Source organism: Rhinoraja longicauda, chromosome 14 (assembly GCF_053455715.1).
Source record: "Rhinoraja longicauda isolate Sanriku21f chromosome 14, sRhiLon1.1, whole genome shotgun sequence".
Lineage (NCBI taxonomy): Eukaryota > Metazoa > Chordata > Chondrichthyes > Rajiformes > Arhynchobatidae > Rhinoraja > Rhinoraja longicauda.
In genome coordinates, this window is record NC_135966.1 from 49,853,635 (window position 1) to 49,879,874 (window position 26,240).

Sequence of the window (26,240 nt, forward strand, 5' to 3'; positions counted from 1 at the left end):
TCACGACAGCAAAATTATTTTTCCTGCAGGATCTTCAAAAATAAATTTATTTTCAATAGATGTAAATCTATTTTTGTAACTGCAAGCTAAAAATTCTAATGGCTGTATGTTATATTGTTTAATAGGGTATCTTTGCACAACTTTTAACAGAAGTGATTGCTTGTCAAGTGCAATGGCCACCTGTGATGGAGATGACAGACTGCTTTGTTAAAAGACAATGGTGCCTGATTACTGGGGGGTGGTTACATGGAAAGTTATTTTTCTCTTGACTGTTTTTTTCTTCCCAAGACAGCTTTTATCTTTAAAATTGGAGATATAAGGAACTTCAGATGGGTTTTTTTTACAGAAATACACAAAGTACTGGTGTACTTCAACATTTTGTGTCTTTTTTTAATTTATTCTTTTAAATTTCCCATTTAGCATCAAAGTGGTTCTCTAGTCCCTGATCAAAATCACATTAGAACTAATTCATCAGTCGTATTATACCCAATTAGCATTATGAGAATTATCATAGCAGAATTACGTGTATTGTTATCAAACAGCTCCAAGTTAACATGAAATGGTGAAAATACTCGTGTTCACAGGTTCATAAGTGATAGGAACGGAATTAGGCCATTCGGCCCATCAAGTCTGGTGTACTCAATCATGGCTGATCTATCTTTCCCTCTCAACCCCATTCTCCTGCCTTCTCCCCATAACCCCTGACACCCGCACTAATCAAGAATCTATCTCCCTCTACCTTAAAAATATCCATTGACTTGGCCTCCACTGCCATCTGTGTCTCAATGGATCAGGCAGGATCAGTAGAGAGTTAATCTTTAAGTCAGATTAGTTTGCAAAATTAGTGAGTGTTCTGTTCTGATGAAGTCCGAAATATCAATTCTATTTCTCACTCCAAAGTCCCCTCTGGCCTGATGAGTATTTCCAACATCTTCTGTTTTTATTTCAAATTTCAAATGTCTATAGTGTATTGTTTTTGGTATTAACTGTTCAGAAGTGTTTCTTGTGCCTTGAGAGTCACTGACCATGTGTGTCTCCTCGTCCATCTAGACCCTCCTAGGAATACTATCCTCCTTGTGAACGCAACGCAGGAGGAAGTAAAAGAAGGTGACTGCGTAACACTTGTGTGTGTGGGGAACAGTTTTCCTGCCGCTAACTACACCTGGTACAAAAAAGAACAACCCATGAATAAAACGGAGATCCTCAATACTGCAAGCGGCAATATATTATTCAAAAAAATTTCAAGGAAGAATTCCGGATTGTATAACTGCCTGGCTTCAAATTATTTGGGACACAGTTTGTCTTCAGAAGTAGAAATTGATGTGCAATGTGAGTATTTGGGCATCTCTTTCCTCTGTTCTAGGAAAGTCATGGAATCATACAACACAGAAACAGGCCCGACTGCACAACTTGTCCATGCTGACCAAGATGCCACAGCTCAGAGAGCCACTTGTCTGCATTTGGCCCATATCCCCCTGAACCTTTCTTATCCATGTACCAGTCCAAGCGCCTTTTAAATGCTGTTACTGTAACCGTCTCAACTACCTCCTCCGGCAGCTTGTTCTATCTACTCAGCACCCTCTGAGCGGAAAAGTTGACCCTCAAGTATGTTGCCCCTCTCACCTTGAACAAATGTCCTCTTGTTTTTAGAAACATTGAAAGTAGGTGCAGGAGTAGGGCATTCAGCCCTTCGAGTCAGCACCGCCATTCAATACGATCATGGCTGATCATCCAGAATCAGTACCCTGTTCCTGCTTTCTCCCCATATCCCTTGATTCAGTTATGCCTAAGAGCTGTATCTAACATATATCTTGATTCCCCGACACTGGTTAAAAGACTGTGCATTCGCCCTATCTATTCCTCTCATGATTTAATACACCTTTGTAAGATCACCTTTCAGCCTCATGTGCTCCAAAGTATAAAGTCCTAACCTGTGCAACCTCTCTCTAAAGCTCAACCCCTCAAATCCTGGCAACATCCTCATAAATCTTCTCTGCACTCTTTCCAGCTTAATGGCACTTTTCCTTTAGCAAGTTAATATATTACAAACATACATCCATTTCACCTACATGCAGTACATATAAACAGGCACATATGAATATGTGCAAGTAAATAATATGGTCAGAAATTATTCTCAGAAACATAGAAAATAGGTGCAGGAGGAGGCCACTTGGCCCTTCGAGCCAGCACCGCCATTCATTGTGATCATGGCTGATCATCCACAATCAGTAACCCGTGCCTGCCTTCTCCCCATATCCCCTGATTCCGCTAGCCCCGAGAGCTCTATCTAACACTCTCTTAAATCCATCCAGTGAATTGGCCTCCACTGCCCTCTGTGGCAGAGAATTCCACAACTCTCTGGGTGAAAAAGTTTCTTCTCACCTCAGTTTTAAATGGCCTCCCCTTTATTCTTAGACTGTGGCCCCTGGTTCTGGACTCGCCCAACATTGGGAAAATGTTTCCTTACTTAAGACAGCATCAGAAATTCCTGAATGGGATGAGTTAATTGAATTAATTGAATTAATTGATATTGATTAAGCATTGACGATTGTAACTAGATTTTGGAGCCACAGTGGTGCAACTGGTCGAGCTGCTGCCTCACAGCTCCAGAGACACGGGTTCAATACTGACCTCAGGTGCTGTCTGTGTGGAGTTTGCACATTCTCCCTGTGACCACACGGGTTTCCTCTGGGTGCTCACGTTTCCTCCCACACTCCAAAGACATGCGGATTTGTGGATTTATTGGGCTCTGTAGAGATCTTTTAAAATTGTTACAATTTGTTTCGTTGGATTGTTTAAATTAATAATTAATACTGACTAGCTAATTAAATTATTGCATCGTATGGGAGGCACATTCCCAATCTCGTTGTACCCCTGTACAATGACAATAAAGATATATTGTATTGTATTGTATTGTATTGAAAGTTTCCCCTAATTTGTAGGGAGCGGATGGGGATGTGGGATAGAATAGAACTGGTGTGAACGTGTGATGGATGGTCGCTGTGGGCTCAGAGGGCTGAAGGGCCTGTCTCCACGCTGCATCTCTAAAACTGAACTGAAAAGCTAAAGCTGAGATTCATACCTGCAGAGTGAGGAGTGAACTTAGAGCAGCGCATTCAGGTGACATTTCAGTCTTTTCAAGCAACAAGTTTAATTTTGTCTTGCAGACAAACCGGATAAAGTTACAATCAGCCAAGAACTTCTGTACAAGTGCATTGCTGAGGCCAGTCCTCCTGCAGTCATCACATGGAAGATCAGTGACAACAGTATAAATCTCACTGATCCCAGGGTCAGTATAAAGTCAGAATTCAATGGCACTCATACAGTTAGTACACTGAAATTGGAAACAACAGCAAGCTTTTGTGTTTCGTGCCTAGCACAGAATAAACATGGACTGTCGGTTACAGAGAGGTGCCCACCTGGTAAGTATGAAAGGAGTTCTCTAGTTTAACAAAGAGTAAGTACTCTCAATGCATGTTTTTATTAATCCTGACACTGTTCAGCAACAATAGTTTCACATAACATGAATAAACACTAACAGTACAATCACATCTTGTCATAATCAGCAGGACCTGCTTAGTTCTGTCACATTGGCGCTGTGTGCCAAAAGTTAGCTTTGACAGTAATAGCTACAGAACAGTATGCCAGTCTGAATCATAAGTAGTGGCATTAGATTTATATTGACCCATGATAAAACTACAATTGGATAGCATTTTTCATTATGGGTTCCTTACAATAAATATTGAACACTTAATGTTTGAGCAGTAAAGATGTATGTTGTTCAAATTACCAAGATGCAGTAATGAGGTTGTGTAGCCTTTTGTAAGGAAATAACTGCAGATGCTGGTACAAATCGAAGGTATTTATTCACAAAATGCTGGAGTAACTCAGCAGGTCAGGCAGCATCACGGGAGAGAAGGAATGGGTGACGTTTCGGGTCGAGACCCTTCTTCAGACTCAACCCGAATCGTCACCCATTCCTTCTCTCCTAAGATGCTACCTGACCTGCTGAGTTACTCCAGCATTTTGTGTAGCCTTTTGGTATTTTTCACTGGAAAAGAGGAGATGAATCAGAAACAAACTTTAAAAATTTAAATTTAAACCATATGATGGATCTGGAAAAATGAATCCAATTAGATTATTCATTTTGGATTAAATATTCGAGATTAGATAAAGAATTTTGCAGGTGTTTTTTACAATGGGGGCAGTGAGAATGAGGAAAATGTGGTGCAGTGGAACAAGATGGTGATGGTATCACAGAACCATTGGGAATATGATGCCAAATAAGTCCATTGTAATTGTGTCTGCACTTTAGCACTGCCACCCAAATCACTTGCCCTTTTGCCATAGCCCTGGAAATCTTTTTCCTTGACGAATTTTTAATTTGAAAGATATTCTGAATTTGCTTCTACTACTTATTCAGACGATGCAGATCATAACACTTGCTGCAACAAGCAGATTTCTTCTGGTGAGCTTGATTTCTTTGGCCAATCATTTTACATTTAGATTTACATTTAGAGATACAGCGCGGAAACAGGCCCTTCGGCCCACCGAGTCCGCGCCGCCCAGCGATCCCCGCACATTAACACTATCCTACACACACTAGGGACAATTATTTTACATATTACCCAGTCAATTAACCTACATACCTGTACGTCTTTGGAGTGTGGGAGGAAACCGAAGATCTAGGATCTAGAAAACCCACGCAGGTCACGGGGAGAACGTACAAACTCCGTACAGACGGCGCCCGTAGTCAGGATCGAACCTGAGTCTCCGGCGCTGCATTTGCTGTAAGGCAGCAACTCTACCGCTGCGCCACCGTGCCGCCATTACATCTGTATTACTGACTTCCCCCATGCTATTTGAGCAGCATATTAATGGGGATACAGCTGGACAAGGTGGTGAAGAAGGCTTTTAACCATTGGCATTAATCTGGCCATGGAGTATAGAAGTTGGGATATTTTGTTACAATTGTACAAGATGTTGGTGAGGCCGCACTTGATGTTCAGTTTAGATCACCCTGCTATGGGGAAGATACCATTAAGCTGGAAAGAGTCCAGAGAAAATCTATGAGGATGTGACCAGGATTCAAGGGTCAGAGTTATAGGGAGAGGTTGGGCAGGCTAGGACTTCATTCCTTGGAGCGTAGGAGAGTGAGGGTGATTTTAAAGGAGGTGAGAGTGGAAAGATTTAATAAGAACCTGAGGGACAGCTTTTTCATGTCGAAGGTACATGGAATGAAGTACAAGAGCAAGAAGTTGAGGCAGGTACAAAAGCAACATTTAAACAACATACGGATTGGAATGTTTTAGAGGGATATGGGCCAAACGTGGGAAAAGATTAGATTGGGTGTCTTGGTCGGCTTGGATAAGTTGGGCCAGAGGACCTGTTTTGCTGTGTGATATTATTAATAGTTAACACACTTCTTGACTCCTGATTCTCTAAGAAGAACAATTTTTGTTTCTCCATACAATTGAGTGTCTTTATCGATGTATTTGTGGAAATGCTCAGTCTCTGTAATACAGTGAAGTAGATAGAGGTATTGGGTTAAGTTGAAAGAGTTGATTGTTGTGGGTGAAAGCTCACATACCTGCTTCAAGCCAAGCTGAAAGGCTTGCTTCTCAGAACAAGTGTCTCATTGGGTCGATTCTTAGCAGCCATATTTAAGGCAGAAAGTTGTGTGGACAGTTCACTGCAGATGCAGGTTTACAAAAAAAAGACACAAACAGCTGGAGTAACTTTGCGGATCCCAGTTAGCATCTCTGGCGAACATGGATAGGCGACGTTTCAGGTCGAGACCCTTCTACAGACCGAAAGTGGTGGGGGGGGGGGGGGGGGGGGGAAGAAAGCTGGAAGAGAAGAGGGCAGGACAAAAGTTGGCAAGTGATAGGTCATGTGAAAACATGTCAAGGTGGGAAAAAGGCTGGAGATGAAAATTCAGAGCCAGTTCTCTGACCGTTACTCCCTTTGAACTCAGATTCCTGCATTTACCACGTAAAGAATCTCTCTGACTCTTGAATCCTCAAAAGTCCAAAACTGGTCTCGTGATTTGTGACCATCGTGTGCAATTTTGTAGAATCTGGCTCTACAGACATCTCTCATCACTGCAGTGTAGTACGTGTTGCTTCATCAAACATTTATTAATAATAGAGAAATCACCTGGAACTGATTTGTCCCATCTAATAGCCTGCTGCCCATGGCCACAATACTTTACCAATCAAGTATTGCTGGTAAGGTTGAGGTGGTGCACCTCGTATTGCATCTATGATCACTTTAATCTTACTGTTCGCCACTGACACCATTTGATGGTATGGTGGTGCCTCAGCTCCAGCAACTGAGGTTCATTCCTGCTGCCTGTGTGAAGTGTCCACCTTCACCCACTGAGTGCATGGGTCTGCTCTGCTCTCCTCCCCCAACCCAAAATGTCTGAGTTGGTAGTCGTTTAACGGACAATTGTGAATTGCCTTCAGTGTGCAGGTGGGCGGTAGAATCTGCAGCAAGTTGTCAGGAATGTGGGGAGAATACAACGAGTTAGAAAAGGTTGAGTGCTGTCGGATTTGGTGGCCAGTGTGGAATTAGTAGGCCGAAGGACCTGTATCTCCCTGCGACTTTATTATAATGGAAAACAAAACTGCTTAACAAAGGAGTGGGATCACAGTATTACCAGGGAACAAAGCTAAAACAGGGATCAGTCTGAAGAAGGGTCTCGACCCGAAACGTCGCCATCAGTCTGAAGAAGGGTCTCGACCCGAAACGTCGCCCATTCCTTCTCACCTGAGATGCTGCCTGACCTGCTGAGTTACTCCAGCATTTTGTGAATAAATACCTTTGATTTGTACCAGCATCTGCAGTTATTTTCTTAAGCTAAAACAGGGGTCAGAGGAGGAACAACAGAGGGGAATGGACCAACTTGAGTAAGAGCCTTGTTTCAAGGCCATGCCAATATTGATGGGTTAGTTAGATCCATTTCCACCCCCTTGAGCATTACTGTCACACATTTGATACTGGGCATGGAAAGGCTTTGCCTAATTCTACCTCTGCCATCCTGTTTGGCAGGTTCATATACAAAACTGTTGCTCCTGGTCGTTGGGATCATTGCCAGCGGAGCAGTTGTTATCATTATATTTGTAATTGTGGCTTGGAAGCGGAAGAAAGAAGTGATTGAAGGTAAGCTTGTTATCATCATTGTACCTCTTGCATCCTCTTGCAGAGGGGACCCTTTAACAGGTGATAAGATCTTTGCATTTGAACATAGCAAGCTGCAAACATGCTTGAGCCAAGGACTTCTCTTGCATGGCCATAACAAGCATGGGTGAGGCACTAATAGCAATGGAGCCATGCTCAGAATCTGCAGCATGCAAAGACCAGATGTTTGGCTCCTGGATAGTAAATTTTGGTGTTAATTAAATAGTGCATGGGCAAAGCAGGTACAATATATGGTGTGAGATTGATATGTGAACATGTGCTCCTTATTATGATGACCTACTTGAGACTGGAATACTGAGCAGAAAGAAACAAAAACTGCTGGAGGATCTCAGCAGGTCACACAGCATCTGAGATGGGAAATGGACAGATGATAGTTCGGGCCAGAACGCTTCTTCAAGACTGGAGTAGGTGGCAGATAGCTGGTAGGGAGGGCAGAGGGGACGGGACGTGGGATGGATTGGCAAGTGAGAGGTGGAACCAGATAAGGAGAGATGAGTGTGGTGGACAGAGAAGGGTGGGGGTAGTCACAAAGGCTGGAGGTGATAAGTGGAGACGACAGAGGGTTGGAGAGGGTGGATTTGGATAAGAAAGGAGGGTGGGATGTTGAAGCAAAGGTGGGGAGATGGGAATGAGGGAGTTTCAAGGTTTCAAGGTCAGCTTATTGTCACACGCACCAATTAAGGTACGGGGGGGGCAGTAGGGGAGCTGGGGGGGGTGTGCGATGAACAGCAGAAGGCAGTGAAAGAAGGGCAAGGAACTGTGTGTCGAGGGCAGAGGGGGTGGAAAGAAAGGTGCGCAGGAGATGCAAGGCCTTCTCCTCCACCTCCATTTTGAAAACCCAGGTGAGACGAATGTTTTCATCGCACCTCCACCAGCTACACTGAGTGGATTTGGTGCTCTGGATGTGGTCTCTGACCTTTCTGCCCCAGGCTTCCTCCATTGTCATGTGAGGCCCCACCCAAGCTGAAAAAACAACACCCACTTCCACATGGGTGGCCCATAACCCGGTACCACTGACTGACAATGAACTTTCCTACTTCGGATAAACAGTAGGCAATTCCCACCCACCCCACCCCCACCCCCCCACCCCCACACCCTACACCCCCCCACCCCACACCACCACACCCCCACACCCCCACACCCCCACACCCCCACACCCCCACACCCCCACACCCCACACCCCCACACCCCCACACCCCCACACCCCCACACCCCCACACCCCCACACCCCACACCCCCACACCCCCACACCCCCACACCCTACACCCCCCCACCCCACACCCTACACCCCCCCACCCCACACCACCACACCCCCACACCCCACACCCCACACCCCCACACCCCACACCCCACACCCCCACACCCCCACCCCCACACCCCACACCCCCACCCCCACACCCCACACCCCCACACCCCACCCCACCCCCCCCACACCCCACACCACCACACCCCCACACCCCACACCACCACACCCCCACACCCCACACCCCACACCCCCACACCCCCACACCCTACACCCCCCCACCCCACACCCTACACCCCCACACCCCACACCCCCACACCCCCACACCCTACACCCCCCCACCCCACACCACCACACCCCCACACCCCACACCCCACACCCCACACCCCCACCCCACACCCCACACCCCCACCCCACACCCTACATCCCCCCACCCCACACCCCCACACCCCCACACCCCACACTCCCACCCCCACACCCCACCCCCCCACACCCCACCCCACCCCCCCCCACACCCCACACCCCACACCCCCACACCCCACCCCACCCCCCCCCACACCCCACACCCCACACCCCACACCACCACACCCCCACACCCCACACTCCCACCCCCACACCCCACCCCCCCACACCCCACAGCACACACCCCCACACCCCACCCCACCCCCCCACACCCCACACCCCACACCCCCACACCCCACACTCCCACCCCCACACCCCCCCCACACCCCACCCCACCCCCCCCACACCCCACACCCCACACCCCCACACCCCACCCCACACCCCCCCACACCCCACACCCCACACCCCACACCACCACACTCCCACCCCCACACCCCCCCCCACACCCCCCACACCCCCAAACCCCCACACCCCCACACACCCCCAAACCCCCACACCCCACACCCCCACACCCCACACCCCCACACCCCCACCCCACACCCCCACACCCCACACCCCCATCCCCACACCCCACACCCCCACACCCCACCCCACCCCCCCCACACCCCACACCACCACACCCCCACACCCCACACCACCAAACCCCCACACCCCACACCCCACACCCCCACACCCCCACACCCTACACCCCCCCACCCCACACCCTACACCCCCACACCCCACACCCCCACACCCCCACACCCTACACCCCCCCACCCCACACCACCACACCCCCACACCCCACACCCCACACCCCACACCCCCACCCCACACCCCACACCCCCACCCCACACCCTACATCCCCCCACCCCACACCCCCACACCCCCACACCCCACACTCCCACCCCCACACCCCACCCCCCCACACCCCACCCCACCCCCCCCACACCCCACACCCCCACACCCCACCCCACCCCCCCCCACACCCCACACCCCACACCACCACACCCCCACACCCCACACTCCCACCCCCACACCCCACCCCCCCACACCCCACAGCACACACCCCCACACCCCACCCCACCCCCCCACACCCCACACCCCACACCCCCACACCCCACACTCCCACCCCCACACCCCCCCCCACACCCCCCACACCCCCAAACCCCCACACCCCCACACACCCCCAAACCCCCACACCCCACACCCCCACACCCCACACCCCCACACCCCACATCCCCACACCCCCACACCCCCACACCCCACACTCCCACCCCCACACCCCCCCCACACCCCACCCCACACCCCCCACACCCCACACCCCACACCCCCACACCCCACCCCACACCCCCCCACACCCCACACCCCACACCCCACACCACCACACTCCCACCCCCACACCCCCCCCCACACCCCCCACACCCCCAAACCCCCACACCCCCACACACCCCCAAACCCCCACACCCCACACCCCCACACCCCCACACCCCACATCCCCACACCCCCACACCCCCATACCCCACACCCCCACACCCCCACACCCCAAACCCCCACACCTCACACCCCCACACCCCCACACCCCCACACCCCACACCCCCACACCCCCACACCCCACAACCCCACATCCCCACATCCCCACACCCCCACACCCCCCCACTCCCCCAAACCCCACACCCTCCCCCACACACCCACACCCCACACCCCACACCCCACATCCCCACATCCCCACACCCCACACCCCACACCCCCACACCCCCACACCCCCACACCCCACACCCCCACACCCCCACACCCCCACACCCCCACACCCCCACACCCCACACCCCCACACCCCCACACCCCCACACCCCACACCCCCACACCCCCACACCCCCACACCCCACACCCCACACCCCCACACCCCCACACCCCCACACCCCCACACCCCACACCCCCACACCCCACACCCCCGCACCCCCGCACCCCCACACCCCACACCCCACACCCCCACACCCCCACACCCCACCCCCCCCACCCCACACCCACACACCCTATACCCCACACCCCCCCCCCACACCCCCACACCACCACACCCCCACATCCCACACCCCACACCCCACACCCCACACCCCCCCCACACCCCCACACCACCACACCCCACATCCCCACACCACCACACCCTCACACCCCACACCCCACACCCCCACACCACCACACCCTCACACCCCACACCCTCACACCCCACACCCCACACCCCCACACCCCACACCCCCACCCCCCCATACCCCACACCCCACACCCCACACCCCCACCCCCCCATACCCCACACCCCACACCCCACACCCCACACCCCACACCCCACACCCCACACCCCATACCCCACACCCCACACCCCACACCCCACATCCCCACACCCCACACCCCCACACCCCCCCCCCATACACCCCACACCCCACACCCCCCACCCCACCCTTCTATCTCCTCATCTTCCCATTGCTCATGCACACCTTTATTCCACTCCCGTCACCCAGTTCATTTTCCATCCTGCGTTTCCTCCTTCTGCTCATCACCCACCCTTAACGCTACCTGGCCCCATATTCCACCACTTCCCCCCTCCCCCCCACTGCCATGCCTCATCCCCTGGTTGATCATTATATTTCCCACCTCCCTTTCTAATCAGATTCCACCATTTGCACTCGTCTATCTTCACTTATCTCCTCCAACGCTGGTCATTATCTCCTTCCTTCTCCCCCACAACAGACTCATCTGCCACTGACCCCTCCTCACCTGAATCCACCTACCTCTTCCCAGTTCCATCCCAGCGCCTTTCCCTCACATCTTTCTATTAGTCATCCACCCTTCTACTTTATCTATGGTTTTAGTTTAGTTTAGAGACTCAGTGTGGAATCACGCACTTCAGCCCACCGAGTCCGCACCGACCAGCGATTCTCGCACATTAACACTAGCCTACAACACTAGGGACAATTTTTCCAAGCCAATTAACCTACAGACCTGTATGTCTTTGGAGTGTGGGAGGAAGCCGTAAGATCTCGGAGAAAACCCACGCAGGTCACGGGGAGAACGTACAAACTCCGTACAGACAAGCACCCACAGTCAGGATCGAACCCGGGTCTCTGGTGCAGTAGGCAGTAGCTCTGCCTCTATGCCACCTGAGATATTATCTGTCTGAAGAAGGGTTCCAATCCAAAATCCTGTCCCTCCTCAGATGCTGCCTGACCTGCTGAGTTCCTCTCGCAGTTTGTATTTTGATGATGGTGAACTACATCCATTTAATTTGTGTTTAGATTTGATGATGACTGACATGCCTGACTTCTGAATATCCTTCGGCCTGGCCAGTACTCCAAAGGTTGCAGGTCTGAGCTAAAACCTGAATAATGGACACATTGGAAGTTCATGCCATATTGTTACATCAAGTGACTACTTATTTGCAGCTTTTCTCATGAAACTTTATAAGAAATAAACTGTACTAATATGAAAAAAATCCCTTGTCATATGCTTCTATTTAATTTCAAATGTTATTTTTTAGCATATCAATCGTTTTTATGTCCTATGTATTTATTGTAAAATGTGGGCTTTTGTCTTCAGCCTGAGTTCACCGTTTTGATTGTGAACTCTTCAGCCTTTTGGAAGTGCTTTTTAGACTTTAGACGTTCGAGATACAGGCCGTTTGGACCACCGAGTCCGCACCGACCAGCGATCCCCACACACACTAACACTTTCCTGCAGACAAGTGACAATTTACAATTTTACTGAAGCCAGTTAACCTACAAACCTGTACGTCTTCGGAGTGTGGGAGCAAACTGGAGCACTTGAAGAAAACCCACGTGATCACAGGCAGGACGTACAAACTCCATGCAGACAGCACCCATAGTCAGGATCAAACCTGGGTCTCTGGCGCTGCAAGGCAGCAATTCTACCGCTGTACCGCTGTGCCACGCTAAACGTAATATGATGTGGGGGGGGGGGTGGTTACTGTTTATCTGAAATAGGAAAATTCAGATAGATGCCCCATCTGATTTCCAGTGCCTGAAGCTCCTAGATAATCTACTGGAGATCCAGCAGGATCAGCACATCACTGTGGTATATATTCATTCTTGGCACATTTGCCTTGTGATCAGATTGGACAGCATGACTTTAATTGTCATTTTGCGATTGAAATTGTCCACACTGAGAATGAAATGTAATCATGACAATTCCCACTCTTCTCGTGTCAGTTCTTCCTCTTTCGTGTCCATCGTTCAAATGTCACATCGCTGTCATCGTCCGTCCTGAAAAGGGCGCAAGCTTCCGGCGACAATCAGTGGGTGCCATCACTTGTCCAGTAGACGATGGTGGTAGCAGAATTAGCTCAGGGCACTTCCAGTTTCCAGCCCCGCGACATGGGCACTTCTGCTATGGGGCCCTCCTGTTAGTTCAGATGATTCAACGGTGGTTCTCCCTGAAGGGTTCACCATCTGATGTGATTTCCATGTGACTCATGTACGGGAAAACATCATTCCCATGAAGCACTCCAAGTGGAACATTGAGAGGAGAATGGTATTCCATAGTTGGACATACCCGGGTGAGGAATGTTTTCACAATGCATTTCTGGATTGGAACCTCTGTAAGATAAATCCCATTCTGATCTTTGCTTCTCTAAGACCCCATTGACATGCAGCTTCCCTTCCCCACTCATTATTCTACCAAATCCCAAGCCAGAACAACATCCAGCCTCCAGTCTTGGTCCTATGCACGGCACCACGTGAGGTTTGATAGCCCGCTATGTAAATTTCTAAATCTCTCCCTTGCTCTCAGCCATCCATCTCAATCCCTTACCCAGAGATACCCCCACATTCCACAGTTTCTGGGCATTAACCTGATTGCCAGTCCTGTCCAATATCTGCCATTCCTCTAACAAATAGGTCAATCGTTCATATAGAATTCCCCTCCCCCCCGTTCCCTACTGGCCTAGATTGGTCATAGGGATGACCAATCCCTATGGGGTTGCTGCAGGCCTGCCAACTCAACTTTGGTCCTGAATCCACAAATTTCCTGGTCTTGAACCATGTCCCGGGTGATATAAAAATGAGTTGCTCGCTCACACTTGGGTGTGTAAGACCATGAGAGTTCTTTACCCAGGGTAAGGGAATCAAGTGCCAAAGGACATGGGTTTAAGGTGCGAGGGGAAAGATCTAATGGGAACCTGTGGGGCAACTGTTTCATGCAGAGGGTGGTGAGTGTGTGTGGAACAAGCTTCCAGAGGAGGCAGTTGGGGCAGGTACTATAACAACATTTAAAAGGCATTTGGACAGGTACATGGATAGGAGAAGTTTAGAGTGATATGGGCCAAACACGAGCAGGTGGGACCTGTGTAGATGGGCTATTTTGGTCAGCATGGGCAGGAAGGCCGCCGAGACTTTTTCTGTGCTGTGTGATTCTATGACTCTGACAAACTGCACTCAAGTATCTAGACCACTGTTTGACCAATTATCTGCAGCAACATCGACATTGCTTCATGCATATTTCCAGACGCAAAACTGTGAACAACATGGATAATTAAGATCAATGACTCCTTCTGAAGAAAAACAAATATTTCGGCTTAACCCTTCCCTTAATCAGCATAAATAAGAAACAGATTACCTGCCCATGGTCACATCCACGTTGGTGGAATTTTGTTGAAATAAAATTATATCTTGATGTCTCCTTACATTGAGGTCAGCAAACATACGGCAGTAGAATTAGTTATGCGAGAAGATGCAATGTAAATGCAAGTATTCCATCATAATAGTGGTGGACAGCCATAAACGTCATCAGTTTTTTTCAGAACACAGTACAAACTGAAGGTAGACCACAAGTCTCAGGGTGAGTGATAATGCTGAGATCCCATAACACCAATCGGGCTCTTTGACCCACTGTTGCTATGCCGATCATCCCCCTTCCCAGTTCTCCCACTAGTCTTCCTGTCTCCTACTACACCCATTCTTTGTCCCGCCCCTCCCCTGACATCAGTCTGAAGAAGGGTCTCGACCCGAAACGTCACCCATTCCTTCTCTCCTGAGATGCTGCCTGACCCGCTGAGTTACTCCAGCTTTTTGTGACACCTTCGATTTGTACCAGCATCTGCAGTTATTTTCCTACATCAACACCTACAGTATCTGTTCAAATTCTCTCTCTGGCATCCATCGACTACTCCTCACTCCATCCCTCGGTACTCGTTCAACCCACCTACTTTGGGGTAATTTATTGAAGCCAATTAACCTACCAATAAGGACATCTTCTAGCAGCAGGAGGAATCTGGGGTTCCTTGGAATATCAATGGGGGTCACACAGAGAGCATGAAAACTACTTGCAAACGGCAATCGAGGTCACTGTAGGTGTGAGACAGCAGCACTAACCGCTGCATCACTGCGCACCCCACAACCCCCGAATTTACATTGTCCTGGATGTCATTATTTTCGCATGAAGAAATGTCAAATGGATCTAAGGGGCTGACAAGGTACTAACTAGCTGCAGAAAGGGGATGTTGGGAGACTACACATCAGTTTACATCAATAGGTTGGTGGTGGAGAGAGTTAACGGCTTCAAATTTAGACTCTGGGGCATTAACATTTCAGATCTGGCACCAGCACATGGATGTAATCGCTAAGAAGGTACGCCAGAGCCTCTAATTTCTTAGAAGTTTAAATAGGTCTGGTGTATCTCTAACAAACTTCCACACTGTAGAAAGTAAACTGACTAGTTGTTTCAGGGCCTAGTGTGGTAATTCCAATGCATGGGAATGCAATAGGCGCGGGGAGTGGTTGACTCAGCCTGGTCCATCCTGTGCTCAACCTCTCCCGTCCATTGAAAGCATCTACATGAGGCGCTGCCTCAAGTTTATCACCAAGGAAACCCACCATCTGGGCTATACTCTCTTCTCATTGCTACCATCAGGCAGGAGGTCCCAAACCCTGAAGTCCCAAACTAACAGGAGGTAAAAGTGGTTTGGAAACAAACATCTTCTTACAACTGCCAGATTCTTGAAGCAGCCTGACCAACCCTAATCCCACCTCGACAATGGAACACTGTGGTCCACATCTTGCACGACCATGGACTTGTTTCATTTCTAATTATGTTTTTGGACTAATGTCTTTTTTTTTTGCAAATGTTTCTTTCTTTTACGTGTGATATACGAATAATTTGTGTTATGTTTTATTGTGGTCTAAGTCCACGTGCCTGTGATCTTGCCACAATCGAGGCCTGCGTTGTGTCTGAGCATCGCTGTGTGGAGCATAAACCCAACTTGACATGACTTGACTTGAATGGGGAGAGAATCAATTCACTTTTACCTCCTGAATTTAGAAAAAAACCCAAGGTGTACCAAAGTAGAATGCCACAAAGACCACAATATGATGAAACATTCAACAGGTCAAGTGTGGAGAGCAGAATAGAATCAACATGACAGAGTGTTCGCTCTCCATAAAAATAAGGACTACCATCCATTGACAGTTTAAGAGACTAAAACCAGACAGGTGCCACCATTTCAAGAGGTTTGACAAATTATACCCGAGGGTCTGAGCTCAGATATCTGACAATGTATTTGCTGGAAAATGGAAATCTGAAAGGTTTATCAAATGAAAGAGCTTCAATGATACAAACAAAATGAAGGTGCTTCCATTTATTGAGGGAAGCCGGCATTTTAAATATTTATCTCAACCTCTGCTTGTAGTTTTGAGGTCAAAACCAAGAACTTCAGAAATGCATGCAGGTAGGAGTTTCTCTTTTGATTTTCTATACAAAACAAGTGGGAAAATAAAAAGCTGTCTTGGCACGAGAAACTCTACCCTTTAATCTGCCGCTTGCCCTGAGAGCATTGTACAGATCCATGAAGTATGAAACCCCTTTTCACTTCAACATTATGGCATGTTACTCCCCTATAAATTTGATACATTTTATACATTTTCTGTTATACTTAGTTATTCTTGCATGGACTTCCTTGCCTGAATCTTTTAAAATAGGTTGAAATGAAAACAGAAAGTGTCAGTGATGAACAGATGCTCAAACACAAAGTTAACAATAAAGAAAGTTAATGTTTCTAGTTGTACCATTCACAGTTCTAACTTAATTACTCTCTCAAATCCTTACTGATGAGTTGGCCAATAACTTCACTTCTGGGGTGGATTTCCCACCTCCTACCAGAGGCAAACCTGCCGTAAGTGCGGGTTGAGAATTTGGATGAGAAGGCTATTTTTGCTCCAGTGGATGTTCCTCTTTGAGTTTGGGTTCCCCTGGGATTCGAGGAGTCCTTGGTCTTTATTTATATCTTGCTTTGTCTTGTTTCAGGGCAAGAGATGGAGAGTGATTCCCAACCAGTGATCTACACTGAGGTGCAGACCCCAAAAAAGGTTGGTAAAAGTGATACTAATTAACCCAGCTTCTACTTTCTGCATTGGTCTTGCTTCATGAAGAATGAAATCACCTGTCGGTGTGTCAACAGAGGAGACAAGGTGTCACTGTTTGCTTTAATCTGGGTTCACGAGTCAAGAATGTTTTATTGTCATGTGTCCTAGATAGAACAATGAAATTCTTACTTGCAATAGCACAACAGAATATGTAAACATAGTACTCTATAAACATTAAACGAGAAAAAAATAGTTCAGTGTGTGTGTGTATATATATATATATATATATATATATATATGTGTGTGTATGTGTGTATATATGCACATACCTGTACATACATATTAAAACAAACAAATAATAACAGTGCAAAAAGACAAAACGAATGCCCTCAAGTTTATGCAGTTCAGAGCTTATTTGGAGGTTGTAGTGTTTAATAGCCTGAAAAGGAATAGTGGGGAAGAAGCTGTTCGTGAACCTGGACGTTACAGTTTTCAGGCTCCTGTACCTTCTTCCCAATGGCAGAGGTGAAATGAGTGTGTGGCCAGGGTGGTGAGGGACTCTGATGATGCTGGCTGCCTTTTTGAGACAATGACTCCTGTAAATCCCTTCGATGGTGGGGAGCTCAGAGCCAGTGATGGACTGGGCAGTGTTCACAACATTCTGCAGTCTTCTTCGCTCCGGGGCATTCAATTTGCCGAACCAGGCTGTGACACACCAGTCAATATGCGCTCTATTGCAATTCAAGAGAGTCCTCTCAGACGTTCCGAATCTCTGCAATCGTCTCTGGAAGTTGAGGCATTGATGGGCTTTCTTTATAATTGCATCAGTGTGCTGGGTCCAGAAAAGTTCTTCAGATATATGCATGCCCAGGAATTTAAGTCTTTTGACTCTCTCCACCATCATCCCATTGATAAAGACAGGTTTGAGGGTCCTCGTGCTTCCTCTTCCAAAGTCACCAACGGCTACAAGTGGCCAAGCTGACACTACTATACCGCCAAGACAATGGGCCTTTATGGTTATGTTAAGAACTCGACTACTATAACAACTCGGACTTGATAATGTCACGAAACCTGGTGACTCCTGTATACTGTTTCAGTGTACTATTCCTATGACTCGTACTGAATCTGTACTTATGAATACTAATACTTTTACTGAACTGTGTGCAACGTTTCACTGTACCTCGGTACATGTGACAATAAAAATATTGAACTGTTGTCCATTGACATGGCAGACTGATCCAGAAGGCAAAGATGCAAGGATCCATGGTGACTTGGTAGCTTGGATTCAGGACTGGCTTACCCATAGTAAGTAGATGCTGGTGGTGGAAGTATGTTATCCTGGCTGGAGGTCTGTGACCAGAGGTCTTCTACAGGGATCTACGCTGTTATTTGCAGATGATACAAAAATTGGTGCAGTTGCAGACAGTGAAGAAGGCTGTCAAAGGATGCAGCAGGATATAGACCAGTTGTGATATGAGCGGGGAAATGATATTTATAATTTAATCTGGGCAAGTGTGAGGTGTCACACTTTGGGAGGGGAAAGTATACAGTTAATGGCAGGACCCTTAACAGCATTGATGTGCAGAGAGATCTTGGGGTCAAAGTCCATAACTCCACTGAAAGTCACAGCGCAAGTACATGAAGTGGTAAAGAAGGTATATGGTATGGTTTTCTTCATCTGTTTTATCGAACTTTGTTGGGCATATTTGGATTAGTTTGTAGTTCTGATCACAGGAAGGGAGTGGGAGATTTTGGAAAAGGTGCAGAAGAGGTTTACCAGGAAACTGCGTGGATTAAAGGGTATTGACAATAGGTTGGTCAAACTCGGATTGTTTTCTCTGGAGTGTCAGAGGCTGAGGGGAGAACTAACAGACGTTGCTACAATTACGAGAGGCTCAGTTAGGGTAAATTGTCAGAACTACTTTCAAAACATGGAAATGTCAAACACTAGTGAGCATGGAGTCATAGAGTCATAGAGTGATACAGTGTGGAAACGGGCCCTTCGGCCAAACTTGCCCACACCGGCCAACAATGTCCCAGCTACACTAGTCCTACCTGCCTGCGCTTGGTCCATAACCCTCCAAACCTGTCCTATCCATGTACCTGTTTAACTGTTTCTTAAACAAAGGGGATTGTCCCAGCCTCAACCCCCTCATCTGGCACCTTGTTCGACACACCCACCACACTTTGTGTGAAAAATGTACCCCTCAGATTCCTATTAACTCTCTTCTCCTTCACCTTGAACCTATGTCCTCTGGTCCTCGATTCCCCTACTCTGAGGAAGAGACTCTGTGCATCTACCCGATCTATTCCTCTCATGGTTTCCTCTCAAGCTTTGAGATCAGAGGAAGAAAGTTTAAAGGAAATGTGCGAAGCAAGTTTTTTACGTTGTTTGCGGTGTGTCCCTGTAATACATTGTGAGGAGTGGTAGAAGCAGATACAATAGTTGCATTTAAAAGGTTTTAGAGATTGAAAGGCATGGAGGGATATGGAAAACACGGAGGGAAAGAGATCAGCTTAAGTATTATCATGTTCAGCACAGACATGGTAGACTAAAGGCCTCTCCCTGTGCTGCACTGTCCTACATTCTACGTTTATACGAAGATGGAATTTGAAATGGTGGACAATAAGGTAGTGGGATTGAGAAGATGAGGAAAGTTGTTACAAAAAGAGGTAGATATGGAAAGCTATGTTTACAAAAAGTGTGGGAGGTGCAAAAGTTACCGACATAACAAGGTGTAACAATATTGGAGAGAACTGGAGGGATTTTGTTTTGAAGATAGACACAAAATGCTGGATTAACTCAGCGGGACAGGCAGAATCTCTGGAAAGAAGGAATGGGTGATGTTTCGGGTCGAGAAGAAGGGTCTCGTCCCGAAAACTCACCCGTTCCTTCTCTCCGGCATTTTGTGTCTATCTTCGGTTTTAATCAGCATCGGCAGTTCCTTCCTACACATAGGATTTTGTTTCTGTTCACTTTCTCAACAAACATATTTCGAATGCACGCACAGGGTAATAATTTATCAACTTAAAATAAATTTGTAGTTCTTAAACTACGAGAATGAAAATAAAATTCTAAAGTCACAGAATAATACAGATACTGAAACAGACCCTTCAGGACACAATATGATGGCCATAAAATATCTGTTTAATCCCATTTAATTACACGAGCAACGTAAAACAAAGACTGCAAGGTTAAGTTCATTGATCTGAAGATTACTCAATGAGAATTGCAGAATCAAATGGCAAAGTAATTAATTCTATTGGCACACAGTTCTGACTGTAGTTATATGAAATTCTGTGAGATTGGCTTCCTGGGTTTACTGAATGTTATTCATTCCAAAACAACACAAAAACTTGCTTATGCACAGCAACTGTCAAATAATAAAACGTTCAGGTGAAACTTAACTTTGGGCCACTTCAGTCACATAGGTGAGATAAGGTGATTCAGGCATGTACAATAGACAATAGACAATAGGTGCAGGAGTAGGCCATTCGGCCCTTCGAGCCAGCACCGCCATTCAATGTGATCATGGCTGATCATTCTCAATCAGTACCCCGTTCCTGCCTTCTCCCCATACCCCCTGACTCTGCTATCCTTAAGAGCTCTATCTAGCTCTCTATTGAATGCATTCAGAGAATTGGCCTCCACTGCCTTCTGAGGCAGAGAATTCCACAGATTCACAACTCTCTGACTGAAAAAGTTTTTCCTCATCTCAGTTCTAAATGGCCTACCCCTTATTCTTAAACTGTGGCCCCTTGTTCTGGACTCCCCCAACATTGGCTTCCTGGGTTTACTGAATGTTATTCATTCCAAAACAACACAAAAACTTGCTTATGCACAGCAACTGTCAAATAATAAAACGTTCAGGTGAAACTTAACTTTGGGTCACTTCAGTCACATAGGTGAGATAAGGTGATTGAGGCATGTACAAAGACAACGTTTAAGGGGCTTTTGGACAGGTAAAGGGATAGGAAAGATTGAGAGGGATGTGGGTCAGATATGAGCAGATGGGACGGGTTTAAATGGTCATTTTGGCCATCATCGATAAGCTTCTGTGCCTGTATGATTCCATGGCTCTATGACTATGTGGAAATCATGGACAAATGGGCATTAGCTTTGATGCCCAGTAGATTTGAAGAAGTTTCTTAAAGCCGAGGAGTTGTAACAAGGAGAAAGATTTACTGCAGGAATTTCCGACATCTGCTTGGATAGTTCAAGCCTGAGCTGCCGATGAAGCGATGCTGAAATTTGGGCATGGGCAAGAGGTCAGGATAAGATTGAGGTCTCAGGGTAGGCAGGAATTTACAGTGAACGCGAGGAGCGCGATTACGGATATTGCAAAAGTAAGGATGAGTCCGTGAGCATGATTGGGACGCAGATGCATGGGGATGAGAGAATACAGGCGGCACGGTAGCGCAGCGGTGGAGTTGCTGCCTTACAGCTAATGCAGTGCCAAAGACGCTGGTTCCATCCCGACTACGGGTGCTGTCCGTCTGGAGTTTCCTCGTGACCACGTGAGTTTTCTCCAAGATCTTCGGTTTCCTCCCACACTCCAAAGACGTACAGGTTTGTAGGTTAATTGGCTTGGTATAATTGTAAATTGTCCCTAGTGTGTGTAGGATAGTGTTAGTGTGCGGGGATCGCTGGTCGGCGCGGACTTGGTGGGCCGAAAGGCCTGTTTCCGTGGTGTATCTCTAAACTAAACTGAACTAGTAAATGATGAGGCATTGTGAGGGAGGATGGAACTTTAGCAGCATCTCAAATTATCCCTCTCTCTGCAGACTCTGGGAACTCAGTCTGAGACCAGCGGCCGACGAGAAAAAGAATTTGCCTACGCCAACTTGCAGCACGAATCAAATGGCAAACAAGCTAAAGGTCAGAGCAACAGAGTGGAGTTCTTGGGAGCCGTGTGAAGGAATCTGGAGTGAATGCCTGCAATCAGTTAAAAAACACACAGGCAGCACAGAATTGACAACACCTGAAACTGGAACCGAACAAGGTGGTGCGTGGTGGTCTTTACGGGTAAACCCTGACTGTATTTTGTTTGTGCAATGAAAACAAAATAGGCACAGGCTGTTATCTATATAATATATCAGAAACTTTGCAGATTATGTGTCCTTCCACACTTCCACACTTTGTGGCACACTTTCACCTGACAAACTTCTTCCCTTTCTACTTCTCCTCTTCTGACTCTTTCAATCATATACGTTTCCACTTCCTACTTTGCTCCTTGTGTGGAACTCGCACGCCATTCATTTATTTGCCCTGCTTCATTTATCCCGTCCCAGTTTGCTCATCAAATGTTTTCTCCTTCCAACTTGAACGCAGTCTTTACTCTGATTGTTGTGAGTAATGATGTCCCATGAACGGGTGAACAGGCCTGGCTGTACACAAGGGCTGTAAATACTTCCAGACTCATTTTATCTTCGATGTGCGGAACACTTCCAAAATTGTCTCCACCAAGGAATTGAAGGCAGGGCAGATCTATATTTCAGCATAGACAGTGTATTATGCAGCAAACAATATCAATGTACTCAGTAAATAGTCTGCATAAAGAAAAAACAAACTTCAACAGCTTCTCCCAAAAATAGCAAGATAATTTCCCTAGAAGAAAATGCAAAGCATATTACATCCATTAATGCCACACACAAGTGATGGACATAAAATCAACCTGGCACTCACAGTAATGTGAGCATCATATTTGATAGATAGAAGAATCTATCCACCATTTGCATTCTATTCAGTACAAAGGTTGTCATTATTTGCAACCTTGGATGTTAACTAAGTCTCCCCCAGCTTTTGCAATTAAGAAGTCACGGTACTGCAAATATGTGCAAGCTCCAGAATTGGATGGAGCAGTGGATGTAATATGTTGTTCTCTTACCTTGAGCGCCTGAATCGAATTTCACTGTACCGCAATTGGTACGTGTGACAATAAACCGACCTTGACCTTGAAACCGTGAAAATAATTTATCCTCTGTTCATGGGATCGGAATCTTCTCAGTCTACTGACTATTATGGTACGGTCTGAACAGTGAGCAGTATTCAATTTTTTACTTAGCCGGGGCTTGACTGATCTGATTTAAATTGGCTGAGCATGCAGGGGCGACTGAAACCATTCCAGATGCTGTTAAAGTGTACAACACATATCCTAACTTACACCAAGTCCTGTTTACTAAATTACCACCATGTCTTGCTCAAAGCCCCCCGATTAACTTTGGGTCGCAAGGTGGTGCAGCTTAGAGGCCATTTTACATTGTATTTAACAACATGCATGTTTAATGCATTATGTTCCAAAAGAGCCAGCCCTTCAACAACACTGGCCCAGTAATCTGTGGGTGCACTGGAGTGGGTGTCAGGAGGGCAATGAAAGGCTGTCAGAAATTACCAGTCCTGTCTGCAAAATATGATGGGGAAAATAACTCTTTCATTTGTACAGTGCTCATTTCTTCTGACGTTGACAAGCAAAATATTATCAAATTAAATTGAGAAGCTCATGTAATGTATGCCAGCTAATGATCTAATGCATTTATATAAAGAGGAACATTAATTGGAAGGTAAAGCTGTACAGGAGGAGGTTGCTACTATAGTATAGCTGACATTGCTGGGTGAAGATGAATCATGTGTCAACCCTGCCTCTTTACTCACTGACATGAAGGGTTCAGATAAGGTTATTTTTGCTGCAATTTCTTCTCCTTTTTACAACATGTGTAGATAATTGTATGCACTTCTAAACCACAATCTGTCAATGTTTCTCATAAACGCCACACCCTTGTATGTTCGCCAGTGATTTATTGTGTTGGGATTTCCCCTCGTATGCAAATATTCTCAGAAGGACACATATAAGGTTTCCATACCGTTGCCTGCTCCCAAACTCCAAAGCTAACTCTCCTTCTCCTTACAATTACTGCCTTTGGTTTCCTTTCTCACTGGCTCTCTCCCATGCAATCAACTGCCTCTTCAGGTTCCCAAGTCTTCTTGAACATGTTCCAGACAGTTCATCAGAAAGACCTCAATTATCCCACTCTTTTTCCCTTCAATTAATGTCAATCTGTCAGGAGAGTCATTGCAGAGCATGACCTTCTCAAGCCAACTGCATTGCCACATTCACGAATGCATCGTTGGTCAATCTCCTTTCATCGATCCCCAACATTGATTCTACTGTCCTCTGATTTTTTTTTTGGGTGTTGTCAGCAATATCCTGGAATATTAATCTTTACTCCTGATAAATCCAGGAAAATCCAAGAGAGCTGACAACCTTTATGTGTTGGTCTATATGGACTCATATCTATCTATCTATCTATCTATCTATCTATCTATCTATCTATCTATCTATCTATCTATCTATCTATCTATCTATCTATCTATCTATCTATCTATCTATCTATCTATCTATCTATCTATCTATCTATCTATCTATCTATCTATCCATCCATCCATCCATCCATCCATCCATCCATCCATCCATCCATCCATCCATCCATCCATCCATCCATCCATCCATCCATCCATCCATCTATCCATCTCTAACAATCTAAACATATATATTATATATTCCTATCTATTCACATTGCTTGTTAGCTATTTCTTTCTCTCGACCTCTATATGTGTCTCCACATGTATTGATCTAATCACATTTAGAACATTTTTCTGTCTCTTTATCCTTCAACCTGTTCTGTGTTATTCTTACTTTATATATCTCACCATTTCACCATTTGTATGGAAACATCCATTTGCTTTTCCCTACCTACTTTATTTCATTTTCTATCTGTCTAGCATTCTCTTGTCCTCTCTCTCTCTCTCTCCCTCTCTCTCTCTGAAGTGTTTTATTCACTTTAACTTACATTACAATGTAGTCTAACGTTCCATTGTAAAACTTATACAGAACTAAATTTTGGCATCTATTGGAATAATTGCAATTAAAATATGGTCTGTCAATACAAGTATAGGGAGGAGTTTAACTAGAAACTAACATTAAAAATACCATGAGTTAAATCTAGAAATAATTTCAACAATTAATCAAAATTTTAGCAAATCAGAATTAATCATTTTGTGTTTCACTATTCTTTATATACAAAAGCTTATTTATGTTACTAGAAATACTCAGAATCTCCAGGCACTGAATCTCAGGAATGAACCATACCACCACTTCAGTGGAAAAGATATTTGTATTTCACAAAGAGATTGTATTAATATTCTGAATTTGAATAATTATACAATGTTTATATTCATTAGCAAGTGTGTAAAAGGAGGGTGGTGCACCCATCCAGCTGTGCCTGGCTCGAGTGTAATGCAATGAAATGCAGGACAGCTGTGGCTCTGCAACAGAGGCAAACATTACAGCATTAACTCCGCACAGATATCTTAACTTGGGCAATGCTGATATCAAATTCGTTACGAGTGTCTAACCCACCTGACCTCTCTCCCCAAATTGAAGTCGCTGGTAGAGAGTGGGCAGCCAATTTATCATTGACCTCAGCCGTAGCTAAAACAACCACACTTTGTGCAATCCATTGACAAACAGTAATCAGTGACCTGGGGATATATGGTATATTACAATATCTTATTTTATATATTTAGTGAAAGTAGCCTTATGACTGTACAGCTGTGTGCTTTGTCTATCAATTACACTGTTCATTAAGATGATGTAAAAAGTATGTAAATCATATAATTACAGTTTAATGACTAACGCATCCTGACAAATAAATTAAATCTGTGGATTATTAAGAGGTGTTGTGTTCAGTTCTTTATACTTGTTCAAAATGACGGGTTATCTTGCTGCGTGTTTATGCGTCAATAAGGTACAGGAACCAGAACCGGTATAACATTTGTTTGCTGAGAATAATCTCTGAAGATGGTTTGTCTCAATCCAGATTCAATTCTTTGCCACAGTTGGATAAACTATTTGGAGGGAAAATCAGGAAGAATTCTTTCATCGAGGAGGTGGTTGGAATCTGGAACACACTGCCTGAGGGGATGGTGGAGGCAAGCAGTTTATAGATCAATAAGTAAATATATAGATGTGACCTATATAGGCAAACCATAG

General features: G+C 46.2%; 1 protein-coding gene across 6 annotated transcripts in view; it reads left to right on the forward strand.

The window, feature by feature from the left end:
* LOC144600254 (B-cell receptor CD22-like) overlaps positions 1-25,921 on the forward strand; it is a 50,850-nt gene extending 24,929 nt beyond the window's left edge. For 4 of the 6 annotated variants that reach the window (XM_078411817.1, XM_078411816.1, XM_078411818.1 and 1 more), the window contains 5 exons: positions 1,051-1,329; positions 3,168-3,422; positions 7,057-7,167; positions 17,132-17,193; positions 21,976-25,921. In XM_078411817.1, the coding sequence (XP_078267943.1) occupies positions 1,051-1,329; positions 3,168-3,422; positions 7,057-7,167; positions 17,132-17,193; positions 21,976-22,107 (839 nt within the window). In that variant the 3' untranslated portion in view covers positions 22,108-25,921. Of the gene's footprint in view, positions 1-1,050; positions 1,330-3,167; positions 3,423-7,056; positions 7,168-12,114; positions 12,257-17,131; positions 17,194-21,975 lie in introns of those variants that run through there. The other 2 variants (XM_078411820.1, XM_078411821.1) reach the window with 2 other exon arrangements.
* Positions 25,922-26,240: the final 319 nt, after the last annotated feature.